Source organism: Eublepharis macularius, chromosome 4 (assembly GCF_028583425.1).
Source record: "Eublepharis macularius isolate TG4126 chromosome 4, MPM_Emac_v1.0, whole genome shotgun sequence".
Lineage (NCBI taxonomy): Eukaryota > Metazoa > Chordata > Lepidosauria > Squamata > Eublepharidae > Eublepharis > Eublepharis macularius.
Window position 1 is genome coordinate 115,176,141 of NC_072793.1, and position 26,176 is coordinate 115,202,316.

The window sequence follows — 26,176 nt, forward strand, 5'->3', positions numbered from 1 at the left end:
CTCCTCCTCCAGTGTGGCTGACGGCGCGCGCCCTCTCCTTAAGAGGCGGCCGCGGCTGCTCCTCGCTTCAGCAGCGCCTCAGCAGCACTTGAGTTCGGGTGAATACTGAGGAGCTCCCCAGCTCTGACTGAGGAGAGAGAAAGAGAGAGGGGCGCGCGCGCGCACCCGACCGAGGGGGGCCACGGGGCGGTGGGAGCCGTTTTGCGTTTCGGCAGCAGGCAGGCGCGCCCTCCCCACCTGGCCAACGACGCGACCAACGCCGGCGGCCGGCTCTCTACTTAAGGGCGGCAGCGGGAGCTGCACGAGGTCACGGCGAGTAACTCCGGCGCGGCGCCGACTGCGGAGTTGGGAGCAACTCTAGCGGCAAGTGGCGGGCTGCAGTGCCGCTTGGCCGTTGCCAAGGACACCGGAGTTTTCAGGTCACCGGAGCCTGCTCGCCCGGCAGCCGGAGAAGGGCCGCGGCTTGGAGGATGGAGCTGTGACTTCTCAGGCAGTCTCGCTCGGCCCCGCTCGCTTTTCGTCCTCTCCCAAGCAAGCTTCATCCACACCCCCCCCCCCACCCCCGTTGCCGCCGAAGCCAGCCCAGCGCGGAGCCCCGAGCGCGGAACGGAGCCATGCCGGGGATTCGGAGCCTTCTGCAGGCTTCCGCCTCCTTTCTGGTCCTCAGCTGGGCGGCCGTCAGCATCAGCTTCGTTGCTGTGGTCGGGTCGGAGCAGCAGATCCCCTTGTCCGTGTAAGTGTCAGAGGGAGTTTGGAACCGCGCTCGGAAGGGGCGGTGGTGGTGGAGATTTTGGATGGGGCCCCGATTGCGTTCCAAGTGTCTTTGCGGCTCTTGGCCGGTCTGCCGGGGAATCCTTTTCAGTTGGGGCTGAGAGAGGGAGGCCGAAATAAAAGGAGAGATTTTTAAAAAGTATTTCTGTGTATGAACTTTTGGTTGCCACACGGACACACTCGAATCGCTCCTCGATTGCGGTCTTGCCTAATCCTCGGGGTTTGGAGATGGTGATCTTGCAAAAACCGATGACTTGACAAGGCGCCGCTACTCGGGTTTTTTTGAGGTGTGTGGGGTGGGGGTGGTCGTAAAGTTTATCTTCAGCAAGTTTGAGAAAAGACCTTCCTGCCCATTTCTTCCTGAAACAGACCTGCCTGGAGCTGCTGTTTAGAAGTGACATTTTTGTATCTTTTAACCCCATAAAGAGCTTGAAACATTATCAGAGAGTTGCAGTACAGTGTGTGTGTGTGTGTTCAGTATAATGTCTGATCACCATTCTCCCTGTTTTTTGTTTTCACAGTGTCAAACTCTGGGCCTCTGCTTTTGGTGGGGAGATCAGATCCATCGCAGCTAAATACTCAGGTTCCCAGCTTCTGCAAAAGGTAATGCCCCCCCCACTAAAAATGAATTTTGTTCAGAAAATGGAGGCAGATTTGATATCCTAAACAAACAGGAAAAACATTCTTGGGCCAGAGGGATATCTTTCTCTTGTCCATTCTACTTTTAATCCCCTGCTGTCTTTTTACATGCTGTGGAGTCTGGAGACTTCACTATGAATTGGTTATTTTTAGATTACTCTCCTTTTCAAATACAGCCCGTTCAAACAACTTGAGCTATATCCATGGTTTAGAATGAGGCTGCATTTGTTTGGCTTCCTGGGTGGGAATTATGATGTTAGTACCAGGGTCCCCCACCCAAGGAAGTTCATTCAAGAGGTAATAAAATGGGAATATTTTATTTTGCTTTCTCCTGCTATACTTCATTGCCCTGCAAAACCCCCGAAGGCTTGACTATTGTTTGTCATCTCTGCAGTTTTTACAATCCTATTATTCCTCCAATCATCTCAGGCCAGTCCTGGGTTGTATTACATCATTACAGATAAGGCGAATGAATGTGGTTATCTTCCTGCTCAGCTGCACAGCTGGGTAATAAGCTTGTGAAGTAGTGCAAAAACTTGAGAAATTGGGCTAAGTCCCCATAATTCTGAAGAGTAATGAGAATGGAGAATAGAATATTAGACCTGCTATCAAAGCCTCCATCTGGTCTCATTTAAACATGCAACCTTATACTAAAATTCCCTGTTGAGATAACCTGCATTTGTGTGTGATGAATTAAAAATAAACGAGAAATTCAGGGCATTGGTAAAGTTAAAAGGGCTTCAGGATTGCGGTTCCACATGATTTAAAAACATGAGCTTTGAAGGAGAAATCCAGATGCAGTTTCTAGAGCAGGGATTGAAATGACTCCATGTACCAAGTTAAACTTTAAATGGGGATAAAACAAAAGCAGTTTTGCTCTGAACGAACTGTGTGCCATGTGTTGTATATGGCAAGGTTTCATGTCATTCATAGCAGTGAACTGAAAGCTTTTGGTATCCATTAGAAATGGTTTGACATGCTATATGTTGCATTGGTGCAGCAAACAAACTTTTATGCTTAACCAATTGCAGTAAATGTGGCAATTAGTAAAGAAACGTGACAGCTGAAAAGACTATGTGCAGGTTCTTCACAATGCTGTTTAGCATTTGGATACGGAAATTTGTCAAAATGTTAGGATAATTGTGATATGCATTTGGGGGACTGTTAACATGCCGTAGGTCTTTCAAAAGATTTCCAAGCCATATAAAGGTTTTCATAAACTGTTATTGAATACTCTGGTCTGAAATAGTACTCAATCCATTTCTTTGCAGGGTTTCAAAGGACACCCCTCTTAATCTATATGTAATCATATATATAAATTAAAAAGAATAGACACATTTCTAAACCACAGCATGTTTTGTGCATATCATACAGATGTCCTAGTCATCTGAAAATGTACTCTTTCCATACAGGGTACCAAATATATACAGTTTGAAATTCCCCCTTTGATTAAAAAATTTGCACTACAAACTCCCTCATCTCTTACAGTTTTGACCGCAGAATACCTTTTTTCCAAATCTTTCAAGGAAGAGAATCTAGACAATTTCCAAATGGTACCTTTTGTAATAACTATTTCTGTTCATGTTATATTCTTTTGAAATAAAGCATCTTATCCCAAGTAGTAAGATTTCTTCCCATTGGTTGCTATACTGCAGTGTCAATAATCGGAAGCAACTACAATGCTCATTTTACATTCTCTTAATCATCTTTCAACTGCACTAGCTGCACAGTGTTTATTTCTGCAGCTTGACAATTGTGTATTTAATTCCCATCTGGAGGGGGTTTTTTTTTGGTTTGTTTGTTTTGGTATTTCATAATTACACAAAACAGGAAAAGCAAGTGCTCATATGATATTTATTCCAGGTTTTTCTACTGGTCATGGCTTTTTATGCCGTCCTGGCATTTTGAGGGCTACAGCTTTTAAGGACAGGTGTAGTACAATATTATTTTAACTTCCATGTTGTGACTGTATAGCAAGTTGGTTGTTTTTATGTTGCTGCAGCACTAGGATAAGAGATTCTTTCAAAATAAGCAGTCTTAGAAATAGTTTGTTCTTCTACCATTGTTGAGATTAAAATGTACCCAGTGTTTTCAAGTGTATCATATTTGGGAGGGGTGTCCAAGTATGACAAAATAATATTCATACCAAAGCAGTAGTGGCCCCAGCAGTTGGTGAGATTACATCACTGCAGCATCCCAGATGTGAAACCTTCTCCTAGTGTTTCGCTGTGAGGAAGCTGTTTGGATTTGGATATTATTGAGAGAGACAACACAAGTGCTGTTTAATTCCCCTCCCCCCAGTATTGTGCTTCTGTCAGTAAAATGAGACTAATGATGAGAGTGGACTGGAAATACTGAAATTATAAGATATGCCATACTCAAGTGTCATTGAAAGATAAAATGGGTAAGGTAATGCTGGTGGCCGCACAATATGATTTTCAAAGTAATAATGTCCTAATCAGAATGCCGCAATAAGCGCCCAGACATATCATACATTTTAGTAAAAGGACAGTTGGGTTTGTTTTTGTGTTCATTTTGTAAAAGGCAGGACATCTGCATGGGAACAAAATTTAAATGCAGGCTGTTTTAAATCCCAGGCATCCTACTTCTATTTGGGTTCAGTAAATAACTTGCATTTCACTGAAAATGAGAACTTAATAGAGTATTTCCCAAGGCAAAAATAATAGAAAGCTTTCACAATGGGTAGTGAACATGCGGGGGTGCGGGGGGGGGGGGTAGCTGTTAATCTGCAGTCTTGTAGCCACCAAACATAGTAGAGTAGAAGCAATGTAGAGCAGCCATAGTAGGGCTTAACACTCTGTGCTGGAGCAGCCTGTATATGGCCAAACTTATCTTTTGACTGATGTTACATAAGAAACACCTCACCCCTTAAACATACTTATTTCCAAGTAATTCCATTTGATTTCAGTGTATTTCGCTCCCACACCACTGTACTTCAGATCAAGGCCTGAACAGAAAGAAGATGCAGTCCCCCAAAGCACTTTGGATCAATGGCACAAGCCCCATTCATTTTAACACAGCCTATGTAGATGAGTCCATTTTCTAGAGAGGGCTTTATAATTCTGTATTTCTTATGTTGCTTACAGTGTGGCCGGAATGGGTCATTTGCACTATTTTTCTCAACCAGCCCTTTGCTTGAAAGCCTTCTTTTTCTTCAGTAATATAATTCAAAGGGTGTGTGTGTGCGCGCGCTTTAAAACAAATGAGAACATTCTGTGACAAGTACAGTTGATTTTTTTTTAAAATCTACCTGGAAGGGAAACTAGTGCTCTTTATATCCATAGCACTGCAATGGCAGGAAAACACAAAGACTTTGCGACAGTGGCTAATTTTCCAGTTCCGATTCCAGTTGTCATGTAGATTTGGCACCATAAAATAAATTGTCTACATGCTGCCCAGAGAGGCATGCATACTCTTCACTTAGCTTGCAATCATGGCTGGGCTTTCAGATTTGGCTACAAATTTACAGTACTCTTCCTTTGGTAATGAAGTTTAGAGAATCTGTTTGAATAATCATGATTTTAATTGCGCATTTGATAGGTGTTCCTTTCATGTTTCTGTCCTGGCATACCTTAAGGAACCTCATTTTCCAAATATTATATGTAATCCGCCAAGTGCATTCAGTCTTTTCAGTTGCGCTCACATTGGTGATATTCCCAGTGAACTGTGTTCATTGTGGCGAATGGTGATTTGAATGACAATAACCCTACATTACAATACTTCAATATAATAGGTAGCATTCTCACATGTGGATTAAAGGCTGACAGGAATGGTTATTTTGGCTGATGTGGACAAGACTGAATATTGAAAATTAGCTGTTTGAAAGCATTCTAAAGTTTTATAATCATGAAAGTTAATGAAGAATAATTATTTGAACTAGTAACCTGCAGGGTGCTCTAACACATAGATGGAAAGACCAGTCATACTACTTTTCTTAACCTTAGAAATAATTGAAAATAAATGAGAAAACATTCTATATTCCTTGAGACTAAGTATCTCTTTAAATATACCATTTATTTCCCTTCAAATAAAGGCTTTAATGTGCTGATAAAACAGGCCAGAATTAGAATTTTTTTTTTTAAAAAAACCTAATTTTTATGAGCTAAAGAATGGGTGTATGTGAAATCTGTAATAAAATGCCTCATCATTTAAGAAAAAAATATGTCAATGTTCTGATTCCCTCAAGAAATAGGGGCTTCAGTTCATCAATCATTTGGGTTAAGATTTTTTTTTTCATGATTGTTTATGAAGAATTTTTTTCTGTCATTGATACAGCTCTTTCTTACATAATGGTTAGTTTAAACCTAAGTCTGCACTGCAGGTGTCTTTTTGGTGCAGGGGTGAGCTTCCATTGCTGACAGTGCATTTTCTTCTGGTCACTGGCTATTTCCAGAGCATTTGACACACATCTGATCCTATGTACCTAGAATGCTTCTAGGGCAACTAGTCTGTCCCTCAGACCAGGGCAAAATGAGGTTTCTGTCATCCTCCTAAGTCTTCCCTTCAAAATAAATGCTATGGTTAAAGCTGTGCATTCACTGGTAATGATTATGTCTGGGCTGTTTCTCATCATGAAAGCTATTGTGTGAAGAACTGTGCATAGTGTAACAAACATTAACAATACATCAGTGTGCCACATGCCTATGAAATCGCCTAGCTGAAGTGAACAAAGGCAACAGTCAAAATACTTAATTAAATGGACCTTTACTTACACATGCTACTGAAGTTTGGTGAATTGGTACAGCAGGCTGCCCAGTAGTACTAGGTTTCCCATGGTCACTGCACCTGCACAGATGTATGCTGCCAGAGAGAGGGTACAAGTCTGATACATTTTATGTAACGGACAAGGCAGCGGCCTCAAATTATTACTGTGCTATATTAAATAATTAGCAGATTTTGTTCTCCTGTGTTGTTTAGCTCCCTGATAAACTAAATTGCGCGCACATGCCCGGCCGGCCAGCTGCAGGCACCAGAAACCCTGGCGCCGCTCCTGACTATCACTTCTGCATATTTTGATCATAGAGCATGAAAGTTTTGCCAAGGCGAGAGGTAAAAATAAAGGCAGCCTGGTGAGGGACTAACAGTAAGCTTTATCACACATCAAGGGGCAGAGAACTGCGGCATGCCTGTATAATATAGGGTGTCAGAAGATCAAAGCCTTACTCTGCCATGGAAGATTGTTGGGTGACCTTGGGCCAGCCAAGATTTCTCAGACTAACCACACCATGATAACATTGAGACTAGACTACTGTGATACACTCTATATAGGTTTTCCCTTGAAGTCAACTCAGCGATTCCGGTTAGTGCAGAATGCTGCAGCTCAATTACCACCAGGAGCTAGGCAAAGTATGCATGTTACTCCCATTCTCCTGTCAGTCTATTGGTTTCCCATCAGTTACTGGGCTCAATTCAAGGTTTTGGCTATCGTACACAAAGTCCTTCATGGCCTTGGTCCTTTATATCTACAATACTGCTTTTCTCCCAGTGCCTCGCCATAGCAGCTGTGCTGATCTGAACAGGGCCTTCTGCAGGTACTATTCTGTACATGGGCAAATTTAATAGCCACCTATTCATGTGCATTCTCTGTGCTAGCCTCCACCGTATAGAATGGCCTGCTTGAAGAGGTCAGAAAATCTCCCATTCTCCTGGCTTTCTGCAAACTATGCAAAATTGAATTGTTCAGGAGGGCTTCTTTTCACAGGACTATGCTGTAAGGAAACGGTTCAAAAAGATACACTGGAAAGGGATAGGGACTGTAAACTACACTACTATGTATTGTCTGTTGCTATAAACATGCTCCTACAGAATAGTTCTTTATCATGTTGAATTACTTACGTTTTGTTTCAGCATTGTTTTCAGTTCCATATTTGGATTTCTCCTTGTTTTCAAATTTCTTCAGTCCTTATCCTGTTGTATTGTTTATTCAGTGTCCCAGCTGTTGATCTTATTGACTTACACTGTGTATGTCACTTTAAGCCTCAGTGAGAAAGGAGGACTATAAGCCATGTAAATAAATAAATACATCAGAGGTGGTTAATTATGTTTAGTTGCTTCCCCCTCTTAATGTTAACGAGATAATCAATCCAGTTAGTCACCAAAAGAAAGCAGAGTTCTTGAGGCAGGTGTCCTTTGTCATTCTTTGTAAACCACTCTGAGTGGATGTTAAGTCATCCTGAAAGGCAGTATATAAACCGAATGTTGTTGTTGTTGTTGTTGTTGTTGTTGTTATTTGAGAGTATGTGTTGCATTTGGCTGGAGGAAAGCACTTTTCTGATTGTTAGGATGCCTGCTGAAGGTGGGAAAATTCTCTCTCTCTCTCCCTTTCTCTCTTTGTTTCTTTCTATCTCTCCCTCTCTCCACCTTTCTTACTGAGACTTTAGATGGTTACATAGAAAGTGAGGGTGGGTTAGATGGGCCTAAGTACACTGAAAGCAATGGGTTTGCCTAAATGCATAGTATGTCAGCCGTATTAACAAGAAAACTTAGCATTTATTTCATTTTTGACTGTTCAGAATTGTTCATTCATGTTCTTATGAATCCTTGAGGTAGGCCTGTGTGCTTATCCTCATGTTGTAGATGAAGTTGAGAGTGTTTTGTTTAAGGCCTCCTAGTGAGTTTGGGACAGTGAAAAGGGTGGCTTTCACATAAAGGTTTTGCTGTGGTTTGGCATCAGACTTGAGTGGGTTGTTTTGGAGCATCCACATGACGCCATCCCCTAATGGTCCACTTTATGGATTTTCCCCTGTTTTCTTCTGATTGTTTCCAAACCTGAAAGATCAAAGAACATTTGTGCACCACATGGACTGAAATGTTCTACCCCCAAATTGACAATTGTTATCCCACCATAACATGACAACTTATTGCCATGACCCACTAGTTTTGCAACAAAAAGATTTACGTTTCAAAACTGAAAGCTGAGAATTTTTAAAGAAGTCTTCCAATAATTCCTCCAGTGTCTTGGTATGGAAAGATACTGGCTGTTGGAGGAAAGTGTGGACAAATGTATAAATACTCCATTGCCAATGCAAACACCTCCACATTTGCAGTGCTGATGACAGGGGAACAGAGAATCCTCACAACATGGATGAAACCAAGAGCTGAACTAGAGTTGTGTTGATTTGTAGCAGTTACTTCTCACAGTGGAATTCTATTCTAATCTACGCCCATAGATTTCAATGGAATAATGCTGCATAGGACTGCACTATAAGTCTCTCACTTCAGGTCTTTCATCATTTGGATTTTTATTTCTTTTTATTTTTTTACATCTTTGTGTATGAGATTATTTAACCGCATGACAATGGAATATAAGCATTGAAGACTGGTGTTGACATTTATTTATGTCAAATGTGCTTTCTGATTGACAGAACACTGATTGCTCTGGTTTTTTTCTTCAAGTGAACTTTGTGTGTGTGTGTGTGTATTTTTACTGTATTCTACTATACAAAGTTTCATTGTGTTGTTCTTTTTAGAATTCAAAGATTGAGAGTTAGGAATACAATATTACCACAGTTGGTAGATTAGGTCCAATTAATATTCAGCTAGTGCTTCTGATTCATGCAGTACATCTATCTTTAGTTTTAAAACACGTAAAGGTGATTTAATTTTTTTAAAAAGTTCATCTTATATCGATCAAGAAAAAACTTATCCCAATCATCTTGACATTAATTGCTTTTCTTCTCTTCTATGCTGGCTCTGTTTTCTGGAAAGAAAGAAACAGAAAAGACCTCCTCTCCCCCATCTCAAGCTGCCGTGCTTGATGCTGTCATCATTGAGGGGTGGGTTGTCAAGATTAAGAGAATTACTAGAAATTAAGGTGTGCCATGAATGACAGACTTGTTGAACACTAGCTTTACATTTTATGACAGTTTTGGTTCACAGTTGGAAGCATGCACTGTAGCAATATTGAAGATGAAGTGAATAATGCGAGAAGGAAACATTGTTGTCATTGGAAAAAATGCAAGTATATATTGCGCTAATCAGAATAATACCAACAATTAAATTCAAATTATAACTGAAGAGTTTAAAATTTGGAGGCTTATAAAAATTATTAGAGGATTCGTGTACTATTCATGTTAAAATCATTGTTTTATGATACAAAGATATATGCAATGATGCTAGAAGTTGTGTTAGTGATTCTGGGGCCCTGGTGAAAAGTCAAGGATGGGGCCCTCCACATGCAACTCACTCTAAACAAGAATAAAGCACCCAGTTTTGACAATACATGGTGTTTAAAAATATACAGCAGCTTGCATTTGGACTTCATTTTACAATATTCACCAAAACAATATAGAAAACCAGCTATTACAATAAACAAGAAAAATTAATATTATAATTGGAATGTAATGACTCTGGATTCATTTGATATATTAGCATGACAACAGCTCATGATGGATATACTGCTCACAGTTTCCTGAAAGCTGAGCAAGGAGTTATAGAAACGACACCACGTCAAGACACTTTTGTGTATTGTGGCATAACAAATACAGTGGCATCTAAGTCATCTCGAGCAGGCTTCTTGAGAAGTAGCATGTATAATTTCTGAAATTTACTTTATCAGTAAGATCTTACACAACTTTTTGTCTGCATATATGTAAAAAAGTAAAAAAAACCTTGTAAATACTTCTTTTATTGAGTTATTGGTTTTTATATCAATTTTAAAATAAAATATATTTTAAAACTTACTTATGACCAAAACACAAGAGCGTCCATTCTTTTAATGGAAAAATGAGATCAAACGAGAAGCCAAATAATAGACTTCCATCTTTGGGGGGGCTTTGCTGCTGCAGATACACTAGATCAATATAGCAAGCACTGTATTTATCAAGAAATAGTGGTTAACACATGGACTGTGCCCCACTTACTTCTTAGAAAGCAAGCTCAGTCAAAATAGTATCTTTTCTCAGTTGTGTCAAAGAAGATTGGCCACGCTAATCACAAAACGTGAGTCCAGCCTCCTTTGGACACCTAGAACTAATCATGTAAGTCTTTGAATTCAGGACACGATCAACAGTTTAGTATGATAGATAATTTTGATTATGGCAATTTAGTAAAAAAAGGATAGTCCATGAAATTATATATAAATCTTCTGCAAGAAATGAAAGGAATGGACCATATTGGATACATTAGTTGCTGACTGAATTTTTGACATGACAAAAATTACATTTTACCTGCATTTCCACTCTGATGTCTCTGATTCACACAAGGATTCACAGTTGTTTGTATGAATGGGCCATCACATAGATACAGGTTTGTTTTCCAAAGTGACAGTTATCAGTATATCTAATTATCAATGTGGCCAAATGTATGAATCCTTAAATCCCTAGATTGGAGCCATAAACTCCCATCTTCCTACAGATCTACAAACCCGAGAAAAGCCCCAGGTTTGTTGAATGAATGAATGAATAAATCTGATATCTTAAAAAATTACATCTTTTTAAAAAAACCAACATAATACAAACAGTACCTGTACCTTAAAAAAACAGATAAGCCCTTTGTAACAACCATTGAAGCGGCTTCCTAGGCAATCACAGCAGTGTTGCCAATTGTAGTTTTGGTTTTTATCAGTAAAAGGCAGGGGAGGAGCATGGACCTTTTGGCCTTTGAGGGAGACTCATGGGGCCAGGTCCAACAACAGCCATCGGCAACTTGCATCATACAACTCCTTTGACTCATTCAGGCCTTTTGAAATAGTCAAATAAATCAAACCAGGAAATCAGAACAGGCACAGTGCCAACATAAATTTGAATGAATTGAAATAATTTATCATTAGGTTTGCCAAAATAACCAAGGCCGATTCCAGATGACTAACCTTAAGGCGTTTCATGCCGCCCTCTTCCGGATCGCGACAGGGAAAATGCGAAATATCGCGTTTCCTCACGCGACGACGTGCAAAACTCGCGCGAGGAAATGCGATATTTCGCATTTTCCCCGTCGCGATCCGGAAGAGGGCGGCATGAAATGCCTTAAGGTTAGTCATCTGGAATCGGCCCAAGTTTTTACAGCATGTTGAAAGGTGGGCAGTGATCTGGACTTCCTCAGAAGAGCCACATTCTTTTTCTCACCACCGCTGTGAGAGACAGTGAGCAGTAGGGCATCTTAGAAATGTTGCCACTTTATGGAGAGTTTGTGGCAGTCCGAGTGTCATATCATGGTTACAGTAGTAAACTAGGAGTGAGGAGGACCCAGGTTTGAACCATACTAATTTATAAATTTATAATTTATAAAGCCCACTGGGCCAGTCACCTTCTCTTAGCCTAACCTACTGCATATGTTGTTGTAATAAAAATGAAGGTAAAAATGTGGTAATAAAAATGAACCATATATACCATCCTGAGCTTAATGGAAGTTGGAAAAAAAATGTACATAATTCTGATAGGACTAACAGTACAGTTTGGCCAACAGCCTGCGTTCATGTATTCCGCATCTGATGAAGTGAGTTCTAACTCGTGAAAGCTTATGCAGGAATTAATTTTGTTAGTGTTGGAAGTGCTACTGACTTTCTGACTTATTTGGTGCAAAGATACTAAAATGCATTACTGCAGTGGTCCATGCCTCCCTCCTTTTGTTCTGCCTTGAGCTTTAAAAAAAAAAACCAAATTCACAAGAAATTTGTAATTACACTTTTCCAAAAGTCTTGAAATTCTGTTACTTTAATGATGTTACAGTATATAAAATAAGCACAACTTGGACTCCTTGAATAATTTAGTGTTAACCAATAACTTGAGAGTTATTTGATTTTTAACTGTTGCATATATTTTGGCAAGTTATTAATTATAACTGAATTGTATTTAAATCACCTGTAAATATGTTCTGAAATTACACTGAGGCACACAGGAAAGTGAGAGCAGCTTCTTTCTTCCTTCAGTTTCTGTCTTTCTTCTTTTCTGAGGCCTGGTGGCTTTTTTTTTTGATGATTTCCCTTTAAATATGCTTGACTTCTCCATTAACGTGCTAATTTTAGCAGTCAAAGACAGTTCTTTCTATCAGGATTGTGATCCATTTTCTCATATAAAAGAGCAGTTTTGTCTTGGAAACAGTAACTAAGGTCTTACTATGAAGGCCCTGCACAGACCACTAACACTGCTGTGGATGACCACTAGAATTAAACCGCTATAAATAATTAAATTGGATCCAATGGAGAGTTTCCATGGATGGAAGGATTTTCACCTGCTGAGCATGACTTTCTTGCCTCCCATCTGCTGCAGCCCCAAATGCTCCCCAAAGTGCTGCTTTTGGGGCCGGGGGATTTTTTTAGAACAGTATGAAGGGTATGCTTTGGGCTGCTATAGAAGGAAAGGTAGAGAAGTCGTTCTTCTCAGGCAGGAATCCTACAGAAACCCTGTCTACAAAAACACTCTGTGGATCCAACCTATTCTTTGAATAACTTGTTCAGTGCCTTTGAAAGGGAAAGTTAAGCCCTTTTGTCTGCATCTGCCACCCTCACTAGAGAAGATTTTTACGAACATTTTTAACATTGGACTAAAATATGTTCAATAGTGCTGACCATTTGGTATTGAAGATTTGATCGAAGTGAAGAATCCGGGTCTGATGTTAGACTTCACCAGGGTCTCTGGTTTAGAATGATTCTGCAACCTATACAGCTAGATGAAAGTTTGGAATTCAAAGTGGGTGCTCTTAGCTCACTGTTACTCTGCCATCTCTCTAATACCTCTTGTACTAGGCTTTGTTCATGTGTAGGCCGAAAAATTCTGTATTGGCAAAATATGCATGGGAGGTAATAAATCTGTTGGATACAGATAGGCAATGTCTGTGAGGCATAACACTTCATTTCACTTTTAGCCTCCTACCAGTTTCCATTATCAGTAAAGGATTTGTATTAATGTAACATGATAGTATCATGTACACACAGTGTGACAGGCAGAGATTTGGCACAGCTGTCATAAAATGAAAGTCATTTCCCTTCAATCCTCTAAAAGCAGAAGTTTGAATATTCTTGCTTTTAAGGTTTTTCTTCCTTTTTACTACTTGATTATATCAATGAACACTGCCAACCTGAACAGTCTATGACAAGAGAGGCCTTTTTTCTTGAATTATGACACTCTGGATAAAAGTGGTGGGTGTGGGGGGAGGCTGCATTATATAAATGGCAACTTCATCTTCCACCAGCTGTAGTCTTCTGTTTCTCCTAAAAGTGTACTCACATAGGTCTGTGGGCCCCCAAGAACATCATGGTGGTAGACATGGAGGCCTGCAGTGGAAGGGAGGAATTAAAGATAAGCACCCTTCCATTTTCTGTGAGTAGAACTTCCAAGATGCAGCAGCCTGAGAAGCAGCTGTGCATGAGTATGTCTGGAGAGGAATACAAATATCACAAATGAAGGACGGCACACTTTGCTAACAGGCGAATTATTCAGAAATGAAGATATATGTGGAGTTCTTCCTTTATGACATTTGGAAGGCTCATTCATTTATTGGACTTTTAGCCTACCCTCAAACCAGGAGAAGCTTCTTTAAGTATTAACAAGACTTTGTTACATACAAAGCATAATAGAAGTACAGTTCAAAAATACAGATGTTGAAAAATTAATGTATAATAGAATTGCCAGATTTCCTCACCCTCTGGGTGGCAGGAGAAAGACCTGGCACTTGCCTTAGAGGTGTCCTTGTGTGTGTGTGCAAAGTATACATGCACGCTTCCAGGCTACACAGTGATGTCACTTCTGGGAAGTGATGTCATCATGCAGGCCACATGCCACCCCTGGAAGTGTTCCTGTGCTCTGCAGCTGGCTGATTTTGGCCTGTTTGGAGCTGAATCAGACCTGTTTCTGACCAAAATCAGTCTGCTGTGGAGTGCGGGAGCGCTGCAGGGACAATGTGATGGGCTCTCCAGGGGCGGTGTGAGGAACACTCCAGAGTGCTCCTGTGCTCTGCAGTGGGCTGAATCAGGCCTATGTTGGGCTGAATCAGGCCCATTTCGGACCAAAATTAGCCTACTGGGGAGTGTGGGAGCACTACTGGGGCAGTGTGATAGGCTCTGGAGTGCTCCTGCACTCTGCAGAGGGATGATTTTGGTCTGTTTGGGGCTGAATTGGGCCCACTTTGGCCTGAAATTGGCCCACTGAGGCACCCAGGAGTGCACCATGCTGCCCAGGGGCACATCCCAGGAGGCGTATTCCCCCACCTTTTCTCCTGCTGGCCAGGTAAGTGGGGGGGGGTGGAGGGGGGGAACAGAGGATCCCCTGCTCCAGTGGGGGACTGGCAACCCTAATGTATATCAAACAATAATGTTGGATTATATACAGACTTCACATTTAGGCACAGAAGGGTGAGTTATTTTGCAACCTTTTTATTATGGAAGGTTGCAAATGGTGTAACTTCTGTTTCTTTTAATCTCACCATACTTTGCATGTATTTTAAAATTTGTTACCTTAAAAAAATGGAAATCCAAAGCAACCTTAAGGAAGCTTGATTCTCAGTTGCCAGGTTACGTGATAATCTACTGTTGAAATATGGTAACCAAAGTAAGTATAGTATGTTTTCTCAGTGATGGGGTGGGAGACCTCTAAAGACATTCATAATGCTGATGGAGGTATAATTCCTCTTATTAAGAGACCACCTTGTTCATAAACCATTTAACAAACAATATTAGATCTATAAAGGGATCACTTTGCTGTTAGAGGAATCTTCCTTCTGAAGGGGTCTAAAATTCAGATGTTGACAAATTTGGTTGTTTTGTTATTCTTTTTGTTGGAATAACAAGGACACAAATTCACTGTGAGATACATTTTTGTGACCTTGCTGCAACTGAAGAAGTGAGCTCTGATGTGGCCAGTTTAGTATAAAGCATCTCTTTTCTTAGTAGCATGTTCTTTGTTCTGTAAAATGCTTGGGAAGAACAGCAGTTAAAAGTTGTAGTTCCACTTCCAACGGATGAGCCACTTCAGCTCTGATTCAGGAAAGCTTATGCCAAAGTAAATTTGTTCATCTAAGGTTCAACAGCACGTCTTGCTATTTTGATTGATGCAGACTTATATGGCTACCTGCTTGCAATTTAGTTTCAGGTGGGTCGCCATGTTGGCCTGCAGTAGAAGAGCAAAATTCTGGAATTTGACTCTGTTAGAACACTTTCTTAAACACCAACTTTGACACTTTCCTATTTTTTTTTCTCCATTGCATTTATTCTGCTGAAATTTCACTGGCTGTTTCATTCGGTTGTAGAATTACTTTTGACTTCCTGCCCTTATGTATTGAGCTTTTTGTTAAGAAATTACTGTTAGATTGTGCAATAATTCCTGACTGTATTTCAGGGGCATGTGAGAAGAAACCTATTTAAAGGACCCCGTCCTACTTTGAATGCAGTGGGAATTTTACTTGCTTAATAGACCACATGAGTGGGCTCAGAGGAATTAAAGCAAATGCTTAGGAATTAAGTAGTCTGTTTTTAGTTCAGCAGGACATCTCTCCTGTGCAACATTACCTGGTTAAGAGTAAATTTTGCACCATATCTTTTGCTGTTGTGAAAGATGCTGGTGCTGGAAAATGCTTAAACTGCCTAAATACTTAAGCTACAGTTTCTTAGTTGCTTTTATATTGAACAACCAAACAATTAAAAAGGTTGCACTTGTTGAGAAAGCAAAACAATATTTAGAACAACTAGCACTATATATGGAGACCATAGGGAGCAGCGGTACGTCAGATTGTCCCTTCATCTCAGCCCCTCAAATCAAGGAGCTGGTTTCAATGTCCTTTATTTGTAGCTGTCGGTATTTATAGCTGGTTCAAGTTTGTGCTTAGAGCACCTGGGTCTCTGCCCCCTCTAACCGTCAGCCAAAGGCTGTCTCAAGAGCATGTAGTGATTCCTGTTGCTTGGGGGTTTGCTCTTTCCTGCACCAAGGGATCAGGGCTTCTCTCCATCCTGCCCCTTGCTTCCTTTAGCCTGGGGCTTATCTGCATCCCTGCTCCTCCCACATCACCTTTTCCTTCCTTCACCCCAGCAGCTAGGGTTGTACCCATGTGGGAGCAAAAGCCAGGCTTCCCAGCTCTATTTTTGGTAGGGCCTGTGATCCACCTGCCCCACTGCTGGCTCAAGCATCCCATGCTTGCTCTGTGCGCCTGTCAGCCAGCTGGGTATTGGGCCCACTGTACCAGCTGGCCCTGTCCATTCATCTTGCCTGCAGCTATGCCAGTGAGGAAGGTGCCAGCTGCACCTACCACTCTATCTCCTTGCCTGGCTATGTCTCCCTGTGTGGCTCCATTGGCGGCATCTTCAGGCCATTCTGGGCCCAGGTGAGTGGCCCAGTTGGCAGGGGAAGTGGCTTATGGCCAGGGCTGGGCTTCATAGAGTAACATCCTTGTTTAAAAACAAGACCAGACATAAGTATCCAGTAGTACTATTTTAAAAGTCCTTTCTAAATAGAGTCTTTTTAAACTCTAAGAAAAGGAGTACAAAGATGGAACTTGGCATCTCTCACAGGTTTGTGAATTCCAGACAGTGAGTGACACAGTCATGTGAGTCCTCCTTCCATTTTGATTTTAGTAAAGGAAGGTATTCGCTGCTGATCTGGAAGGATGGGGGTAGTCTATGTTTTATTGACTTCATGTTCGTGGCCAGGAAGACTTTAGTTGTGAGACTATAGTTCAATAAACGTTCATATTACACATTTTATTATAACTTTGGGCTCTCTTTCCTTGAAAGTTGTATTATATTAACAATGCATGGTAATTATTTCATGCTGATGTCTGAGTTTAGCACCAGTTTTTGTTCACTAGACTAGCAGGCCAAGGCCAGTAGATGCTATTGATGAATGTTCAGAACTTGAGTACTTTAACCCCTTATTTGGTCTTCATGAGAAATGAGTCTTCCTTCCAGTCCTGATAGCTAGGATTGGCGTGGCTTTTCAAATGCACTCTGTAATTTAGAGAACAATACTTCAGCTTCATCCGCAGTAGATAAATCCATGCCTATCATGGAACTCTGGAAGGAACACCTCATTTGCTTTATGAAAGCAAATACTCACGGGCTAGGGGGAGAAGAAGACTTTTGTTGTATGATAATTTGGAATAAATTTTGTTGGACTAAGGTGCCACTGGACTCCTGTTTTTATGTTGCTACTACAGACCACCCATGGCTACCCATCTGGAATTATCATTTGGGGAAAAAACCCTTTTCTTCCCAAACAATTTCAACGGAATTCCAGCACTCATGTCATGCATGCCATACATGAGAAGAAATGGAAAGGGGTTGTACAGTGCAGATGTTTAGGCAGTGTGCTACTCCATTCCTAGACCCATTTGGCAGTTCCCAAGCTGCACTGCAAGAATATACATGTGTGAAAAATCTTATGAGCCAAGTGAGTATTGTAAAAAAAAAAAAAGCTGAGCATCATTCCTAGTTACCTCTTTGGCCATATGTCTTAAAAGACAAGGTACTTGGACGTAGTTCCAAATTTTCTTAAGCACATCATAAAGCAGCCCCATAACCCCCCCTCCCACTTTGTACCTTTGGCTACTGCACTGGTTTAGTCTAAAAGGATAAAAATAGAATAACAAACCCTTACCGAGGTGATAATGCATGAACCTTGAGAGTGAGATCTGAATCTGAGGGAAATAGTTGTAATCTTCCTACTCAGCCAAAAATTGAATGATAGGTTCTTGGGCACTGCTGCTACGCTATTATACAACAGCAGCTGTAGATTTTAATGCAACCTCTACAGTGTTCAGCCAAGCAACACATTTCAGCACAACATGAAAGACTGGAATTAAAAGTACCATGTGCCAGAATGGGATTTCTGATATGCACTAATGATCACTTTCTCGCACCATTAATCCCACGGAGGTCAGTAATGCAATTGATACAAGGGACTTTTTACCAATAGAAAACTTTTGTGGATGCAAGACTTATAATTTGGTTGTTCCATATAATTCATATTTCAAAAAGAACTGCAGTCTCCTATCGTGTATATTTTTAAGTCATGCAGTTTGAAAATATCTCTTTGATTTTTTTGCGTTGTGATCTTTACAGTTCTTAAAGAATTGTTTTAATAAATACAGTCGAACATAATTGTATATTTTTGTTATGAACTCAAACACATATGAATCAAAACAATAGAAACTCATCATTTCTATACTCAGAGGGTCTGCCTTAGTAATGTAATTTTGAAATGACATGGCTGAACTCAAGAATCAGGTAAATGTAAGTGCCAATGTTATTTTAAAGGCAAAATTGTAATTTATATATATGAAAGGGGGTGTAAATCTTCGCAGGTGTAAGCCAGAAGGCCAGGCAAACCCATAATCTAAGAAACATGAAGGAATAAATTTCAGATTGTTCAAATGAAGAAGGCTAAAGCAGGCAGCATAAGAAGCCTTAGAGTCTCTCTACATGAGACATCTTACATGAGGATGGTCAAGTGAAGGGAGAGGCAATGTTAGTTGGGAAGTGTAGTTTAAAAAAGATATAGCCAAAGGCTCTGTCAATTTCTACTGGAAGGTAGTTCAAAAAGACAGAGCAGGCAGAGAGGACTCCTCAGAGGCTTTGTTAATTTCATCTTCACCTCCCCAAAGGCTCTGTCAATTGCACCTTTGGGGAGGCGAAGATAAAATTAACAAAGCCTCTGAGATAAATCAACAAAGCAATCTATGCTTGCTCTGTCTTTTAAAACTACACTTCCCGGATAACATTGTGTCTCCCTTCACATGAGCATCCTCGTGTAAGATGTCTCATGTAGAGAGACTCTTTGTGGAGATGGAGTGAAGCCAAGGGAGGTTACAGAGAAATCAAGCAGCTTAGTGAACGCAACATAGGTTCCTGTTTAGGGCATGTTGCAGGCGAAGGAGATCACAAGGCACAAGGATCAGTTTCTGAAATAAAGATGCAGGGGAGTTTAAGATCCAGGAAGAATGCACATTGCAAGGGTGAGGTAGACTGATGTTGAATCCAGATAAGGTGGAGGTGTTGTTGCTAGCGATGGCAGAGATTTTAGAGGAAGATTGATTTGCCTAGTCTACTGGAACTGTTGTCCTTGTTTCAGAATAGGAAGAATCAGGAACTGCTCCTGGTCTTCACCTTGCTTTCCAGGGAACGAGTGCTGTGGCCAGAAGTGCCCTCTATTAGAGCTAATAAGAGACTCACTTCCCGTGCTGGACATATTGAGGCCCCAAACTATGTCAAGGTAAAGAGGCCCCATTGTATTATCCCCCCCAGAAATGCAGAAGTCTTTATTTTTTTGTTTTAGTCTCTCATAATCTGAGGTCCTAAATGGTAGCTTGCTTACCTTGTGTATAAATCCAGCTCTGTTCCTCTCTCCCCTTCACACTGCCAACTTTGCTGCTTTGCCACAGCTTGATACTGGTGACCAAAGGAAGACTTACTTTATGGTGGGAGCCCTGGACGCAGTGACGTCACTTCCGGCACAACCTCTGAAAGACATCATTACATGTGTTTGACACTCTAGCATTGGGCCAAAATGCTAGTGTTACTTGCAGTGATGACATCACTTCTGGGTCACACCAGAAGCTATGTCATGGTATTAGCATAATACTGATTGCCTCCTCACATTTTCCCCGTAATTTCCCTTCCACCCAGATGAGCAGCAGTGGATAAAGCCAGTGGTGGTAGTGGTGGTGGTGGGGGGGTTCCCCTCACTGCTTGCTATATTGATTCATGGTTCTGTAACTTCCAGGTTAGACTACTATAAGGCATTTTGCAACGGGCTGCTTTTGGTAATTTGGCTTTCAGTATATTTCCAAGCATAATATAAGGTGCTAGTTTTGACATGTACAGCCTTTCTTGACCGACACTTGTGAAGGATTCTCCCTCTGAGTAAATGCCCGTGTTCCAGCTGAGGTTGGCACAGAATCATGTATTGGTGTTTTCATTTTTACAAGAGATATGTTAATCGTCTGCTGGAGTTCCTGTCATTTTGTGTGCAGAGTGCCTTCTCTGGCAAGATTTAAGAAACTGTACATGACTGTTTTGTGGCTGTGGGCCTTTGGAAACTGAAACTAGGTGATGCTAAATTGTACCAAAGACTATGAGTATTTTCAAGCTCCTGAGATAAATTCCGGTATCTTTTAAAGATGGGGTTTTTTGTGCTTAAATGTATGCAGTTTACTCCGTTATGTCTCAAGAGTTTGTATGATATAGTACCTTTATTGGTTTTACAGTTTTTTATTTTTAAGTGGCAATTTGTGGGGTTTTTTAGTACTGATTTTGGTTGTATATGTTTTAAATTTTCTGTGCTGTTTCATGCCGTGAAGAAATGGGTTACAATTGTTAAATAAAACACAGATTTAGAGTTAGCTGAAATCCTCTCTATGAGGGGAAGGGGTTGTAGAAATTCAAATTGTGTTCAAAGATTGGCCCAACAATTTTGGAAGCCACAGGCAAGGAAGCCCAGGACATCCAAATCATCCCTCCACAGGAAGGCAGTGAGGCGGCACTCATGCTCCTAGCCTTCCCTTATTTCTTGGGGAGTTGGGGGGAGTAGAAAAATGCTGCCCATATTCCTCACTTCCCCCTACACCACAGGGAGGTGGAGGGAGATAGAAAAACACCACCCATTTTCCCTGTCTCCCTCCATGTCATGGGGAGGCAGGAGCATACCATCTGTCCTCCTTTCCTCCAGCAGCCAGCATTGGCCCTCTGCAGGGCAGGCACAGCCTGCTTTGCCCTGCTCTCCCAAGGGAGAGAGGAAGCAGGAACCAGTTGGTTTAGTCCAGTAGGAGAGGAGTCATTGCATGGAACTTAGCAGTTGGTTGCTGGGAAGCTCGATAAGATTTTCAGGGCTCTTGTCACTTTGTATACAGTAATTGGAAAACTCTATGTGAAAATTAATTAGTAAAAAGGGGTTAAATTTAGTTTAATTAGAAATGTCAGCTCTGGGCTGGGAAATTCCTGGAGATTTTGGGGGTTGCAGCCTGGAGGGGATGGGGTTTGGGAAGGGGCCTCAGTGACGTAGAATGCCATAGAATCCATCCTACAAAGCAGCATTTTCTTGAGGGCAACTGATCTCTGTTGGCTGGAGATCAGTTGTAATTCCAAGAGATCTCCAGCTACCACCGGGATGCTGCCAACTCTAAGTTTAACAGATAATTATATTGTTTCTGCAAGGCTAAATCTTTCAAGCTGCAGATTGCAGTCTGGTTACTGTGTTGTCCCTTTTTTGGGAATTGAATCCATTTGAAAGAAAAGTGGATGAGAAGAATCCTGCACCTTGATGAACTTGAGAAGTGGGACTTGACTCACTATAAATTGTTGCAAGCAAGAAGCAGTTGAAGGGGCTATCTGTTTTAGTTTCCTGTTCACCACTATATATTACGTGTTTTCTATGTCAGTTTTGTTGCGTTCTGTATGGTGGTAAGGTCGAGTTAAAGAGATTTTAAAAATTCAAATCAATTTGTCTTGCAAGTTCTGTTCCTGAACTGACCACCCACTGGGCTTGGGGCTATTCCCTGATGCTGTAGCTACATAAAGCAGTTGAGCGAGGAGCCAAGAGGGCAGCTAGCTTTTTTGGCACCCTAGGCAGTTGCCTAGGACTGCTTAGTGGATGGGGTGTCCTTGAGTGTGGGGTTGGGGTGAACTTTAATTTTTTTTATTTTGGGTTTTCACAAATACAGTATAGGAAGATGCTGTGTGTTTGGGGAAACTAAGGGAAGATCTGAAAATTATCAAATCAAACTTTTCCACTCCTTTGTTCTGTGGAGGAATCTCAACCACGTATGAATACCAGGCTCCTCCATATAATAACCAACAATGAGTGAATTGGGCAGTTCAGCATTTATTTAAATATGTATTTCCCACTCCAGTGGAACAGGAATGTTAGCAGGGCCATGAAAGGATCCAATCAGCATGATACAGTTACCCCCCCCCCCCCCGCTTTAGAGATTTCTTATGAGTATATGGTGAGTGAACAGGTTCTTGCCTACTGTCCTGAATGTTTTCATCTGTTTTGAGTAGCTCCCTTGCAGAAGCTACAGTGAAGTGAACAGGAGCGTTCTGAGATTTCAATGTCAGTCTTGTCCCAGTGCATTTGGGACCCATATTACTTAGTGGGAGGAGGTGATGTTTGGATTTTCTTTCTTTTTTCAGATGACCCTTTATTTCCTGCACAAAACTGTGTTGAGATATGCTGAGCCCCAGTAACATCTCTGTTTTGTACAGCTGCTAGGGTTCAGTTGAATGCTGCCCAGCACAAGGGAGCACCCTCCCCATATACCTCAGGTCTTACAGCCATTGAGCAGTTGACTTAGGCAAACTCCCTTCATCAATAGATGCCTCACAGTACTTGCCAAGTTTCACTGCTTATTTCATTTAAAAAAAAACCATTTATTTTTTTAAAAATTACTGTCCTGAATTTGACCTACAGCACTGGTTGAAAATCTATCAGCAGGAATCCATGCAGATAGTAGTAAACAGTGGCTGCCACTATGTGGTGACCAAGGGGGAAAAGGGCTCTGTTTCCTTACTGGCAGCTGAGCTAACAATTAGCAGTGGTGGAAATAGAAGCTACCTTTGGGAGACAGAATTATTTAGGCTGTGCCTGCACAGTGGTTCCCAAGTAGCTCTTATTTCTACCTCTGCCAGCAACCACACAAAGGTTTGGTGTCCTCCTTGGAGGCCATTCCACTGCTAGTCACTGTTTATACCACCCCATCCCACCCTGCCAACCACCACTGATTCTAGCCTTGTAAATATAAATCAATCAAGCCAAAAGCTTAAAACCACTGGCAGTCCTTGATTCTGCTCCCTCCCACCCCATATGCTGTTATTTCTCAAAAGTGTTTTGAAACTGAAAAAATAATAAAATAGAGCTGGAACAGAATAATTTATGGACATAGAAAGCTGCATTTAGCTATTCAGATATTTTACAGCATAACTGCTGGCTGCAGAAGTCAAAATTAATCCCATGACACTGCCCTGAAGGGAATACTATGGCTGCTGATGCCAACCATAAGGTAGAATATTTAGTCCAGACTGAGGGAGGTAAATGCTGCTGAATTGGCAGCTAGTTATTTTACATTCAAATGAAAATTGTCTGGAATACATTAATAGGCACAGGAGCAATGCTTTCATAGAATACAAAAAAATGCAGCCCCTATTTAGAGATGTTAAGCATGTATGTGCCCTGCACTATGATAACTGTCAATGTTTTGAATGGAATAGATACGCAATATATACATTTTGCCTTTTATATATATATATATATATATATATATATATATATATATATATATATATATATATATATATATATATATATATATATATATATATATATATATATATATATATATATATATATATATATATATATATATATATGCATGCATGCATTCAATGGTTCTTTTTAATGGGATAGTGAAACTTCAAAAATGAGCGATACTAGACAATGCAGCCTCTTGTAAGAAAGAGAAATCTAGTATTGTAGCTGAAATACTAAGAGTAATTATAGATCTCTTTGACTGTTGCACATCAAATTAAAATGTAATTTTTATTGCTCAAATGTCCAAGCTGTGCTTGATCATACCCTTTCATCATTGAGATTCAGCAGAATTCTTCTTTGTTTTATTATTTAATCAGCTCAATGGAAAAATAAGAATAGTAGCTCTATACACATTGGATGACTTAAACACTACAATGAAGTTAATTTTTTTACTTCAGTCATTGTCAGAGACTGCCAGTTTAGATCTCAAATAACTTCACTGCATGAGTCCAAAGATGCATGAGTTAAAGCTTTTAATAACCTAAGAGTTGAGTACCGAAAGCCTTTCTTGATAGGAATAACTTTTCCCTCCCCCTACTAGGCATATTAAACTCTTCAAGCACTACCCACTCTACTCTACCCCCCTCTTTTTGCTAGGTTTCCATCTATGCAGAGAAAGAAAGTACAGTGAGAGAAAGTAGAATTGTTATGATTAAAAATCCTTGGCCATGCTGATAACTGCATTCCTTCTTAGCATCTCACAGCTTCTCAAGCTGCATCTCCAGCACTCCCAAAGTATGTCAAAGATCCTAATAGCACTTCCAAAGAAGCCCAAAGAAGATCAGGCCTGCAGCACACCAGTGAACTCCAAACCCCCAGAGTGTGGCAGGGGCTATGGCTCTGACAGTCATTTCAGTATGAATCAGTAATGTTTAATTTTTCAACTTTTCAATTTCCAAAGAAACTTGAAAACTCTAATTCTTCACCTACTCCACTTACTCCCATTAACTGTTACCTCTTTCATTTTGTTCAGTAAAAAAAAAGCTTTCCTTCCAGGAAAGTGTTCTTTGGATTGCACTGTGAATTGCTGATGTTCACTTATGATAGGAAGGGTATCAATATCGAGTCTTGCCCTTTGGGCTTTCCACAGCACCCCGTGTCTTCACTAAATGCATGGTGGTGGTTATCACCCATTAGAGGAGTCAAAATTGCTATATATATCCATACCTAGATGATTGGCTGATTACCGGCCACCCTGAGAAAGATGTATGCAGACAGGGTCAAATAACTCTGCATATTTGATTGAAGTTGGGACTCTCTGTTAATCAAAAGAAATCCAAGTTGACACCAGTGAAGGAGATCCAGTTTATAGGAGCAGTCTTTAATGACACTCTGAATAAGTCTTTCCTTCCTGTAGAAAGGGTACAAAAGATAAAAGGGCTGGTTAGGATGTTTCAAAAATGTCGTTTTCAGGCAGAAAAGAGAATCCAAATCTTGCTGGGGTTCATGGCATCAACCACTGCTGTAGTCCCATTTGCTCGGTTGAAAATGCGAGAACTACAACTGTCATTTATTTCTGTTTTCCACAGTGAGAAAGACTTACAGGATAAGAAATTTAACATCCCTAGGGAAATTGTGACACATGGTAACTGAAAAGTCCATTATTACTGACAACTCCAACGTAGGATGGGAGCAGGCTCATTGTGGTGATTTTTATGTTCAAGGGAGATTGGGTGAAGTTGAGAAGGAGTTTCACATTAATCTCCTTGAACTAAAAGCGATCCATTACACTTTAATTTTGTTTGCTGGTATGGTGATAGGAAAATCTGTCCTAATCTTCACAGACACTTTGACTGCTATGTTTTATATCAACAAACAGGGAGGCACCACTTCAAGAAGTCTGTGCAGGGAAGCCATAGCTATTTGGACTTTGACAATGGACCACACAGCTTGGGTGTAAGCAGTGTACATACCAGGGTAGACAATGTGATTGCAGACTATCTCAGCAGATTAGGAGGCAATTCTCACAAATGGTCCATAAAGGATTCCTATTTGAACCTTGTTTTTCAGAGGTGGAGTTTTCCTGATGTAGCTCTTTTTGCATCAAGAAAAAACTGGAAAGCTGAATTATTTTGTTCAAGAAGAGGCCAAGGTCACGGTTCCCTAGCCCATTCGAGCTTTCCTGGTCAGGCTGATTTTATTACACTTTCCCGCTAATCCCATTGCTAGCCAGGGTAGTGAGCAAGATCCAGTCAGACCAGATGAGGGCGATTGTTATAGCACCATATTGGCCCAAACAACTCTGATTCCACAGGCTAATGAGATTAAAGCGTCAACTTCTTCACTTACCCAAGGAATTGGATCTCCTGTCATGGAAGAGATTCCTTCATCATGACATATCGAGACTCAAACTGACAGTGTGGCTAATAGTGCCAGTGAGACACTCTCTGAGGGAGTAACACAGGTTAAACACCTGATGACTGTCAACCTAAACACCTGATGACTGTCAACCAGACATTCATATCGTCTGAAATGGGACAGATGTAAAGCCTCGGTGAAGGACAAGCACTTAAGTGTTACTG

At 40.8% G+C, this 26,176-nt stretch overlaps 1 protein-coding gene across 1 annotated transcript in view; it reads left to right on the forward strand.

The window, feature by feature from the left end:
* Positions 1–614: 614 nt before the first annotated feature.
* Positions 615–26,176, forward strand: part of CACNA2D3 (calcium voltage-gated channel auxiliary subunit alpha2delta 3) — a 1,057,886-nt gene continuing 1,032,324 nt past the window's right edge. The window contains exons 1-2 of the mRNA XM_054976383.1: positions 615–733; positions 1,293–1,374. Coding sequence (XP_054832358.1) covers positions 615–733; positions 1,293–1,374 — 201 coding nt within the window. The remainder of the gene's footprint in view (positions 734–1,292; positions 1,375–26,176) is intronic.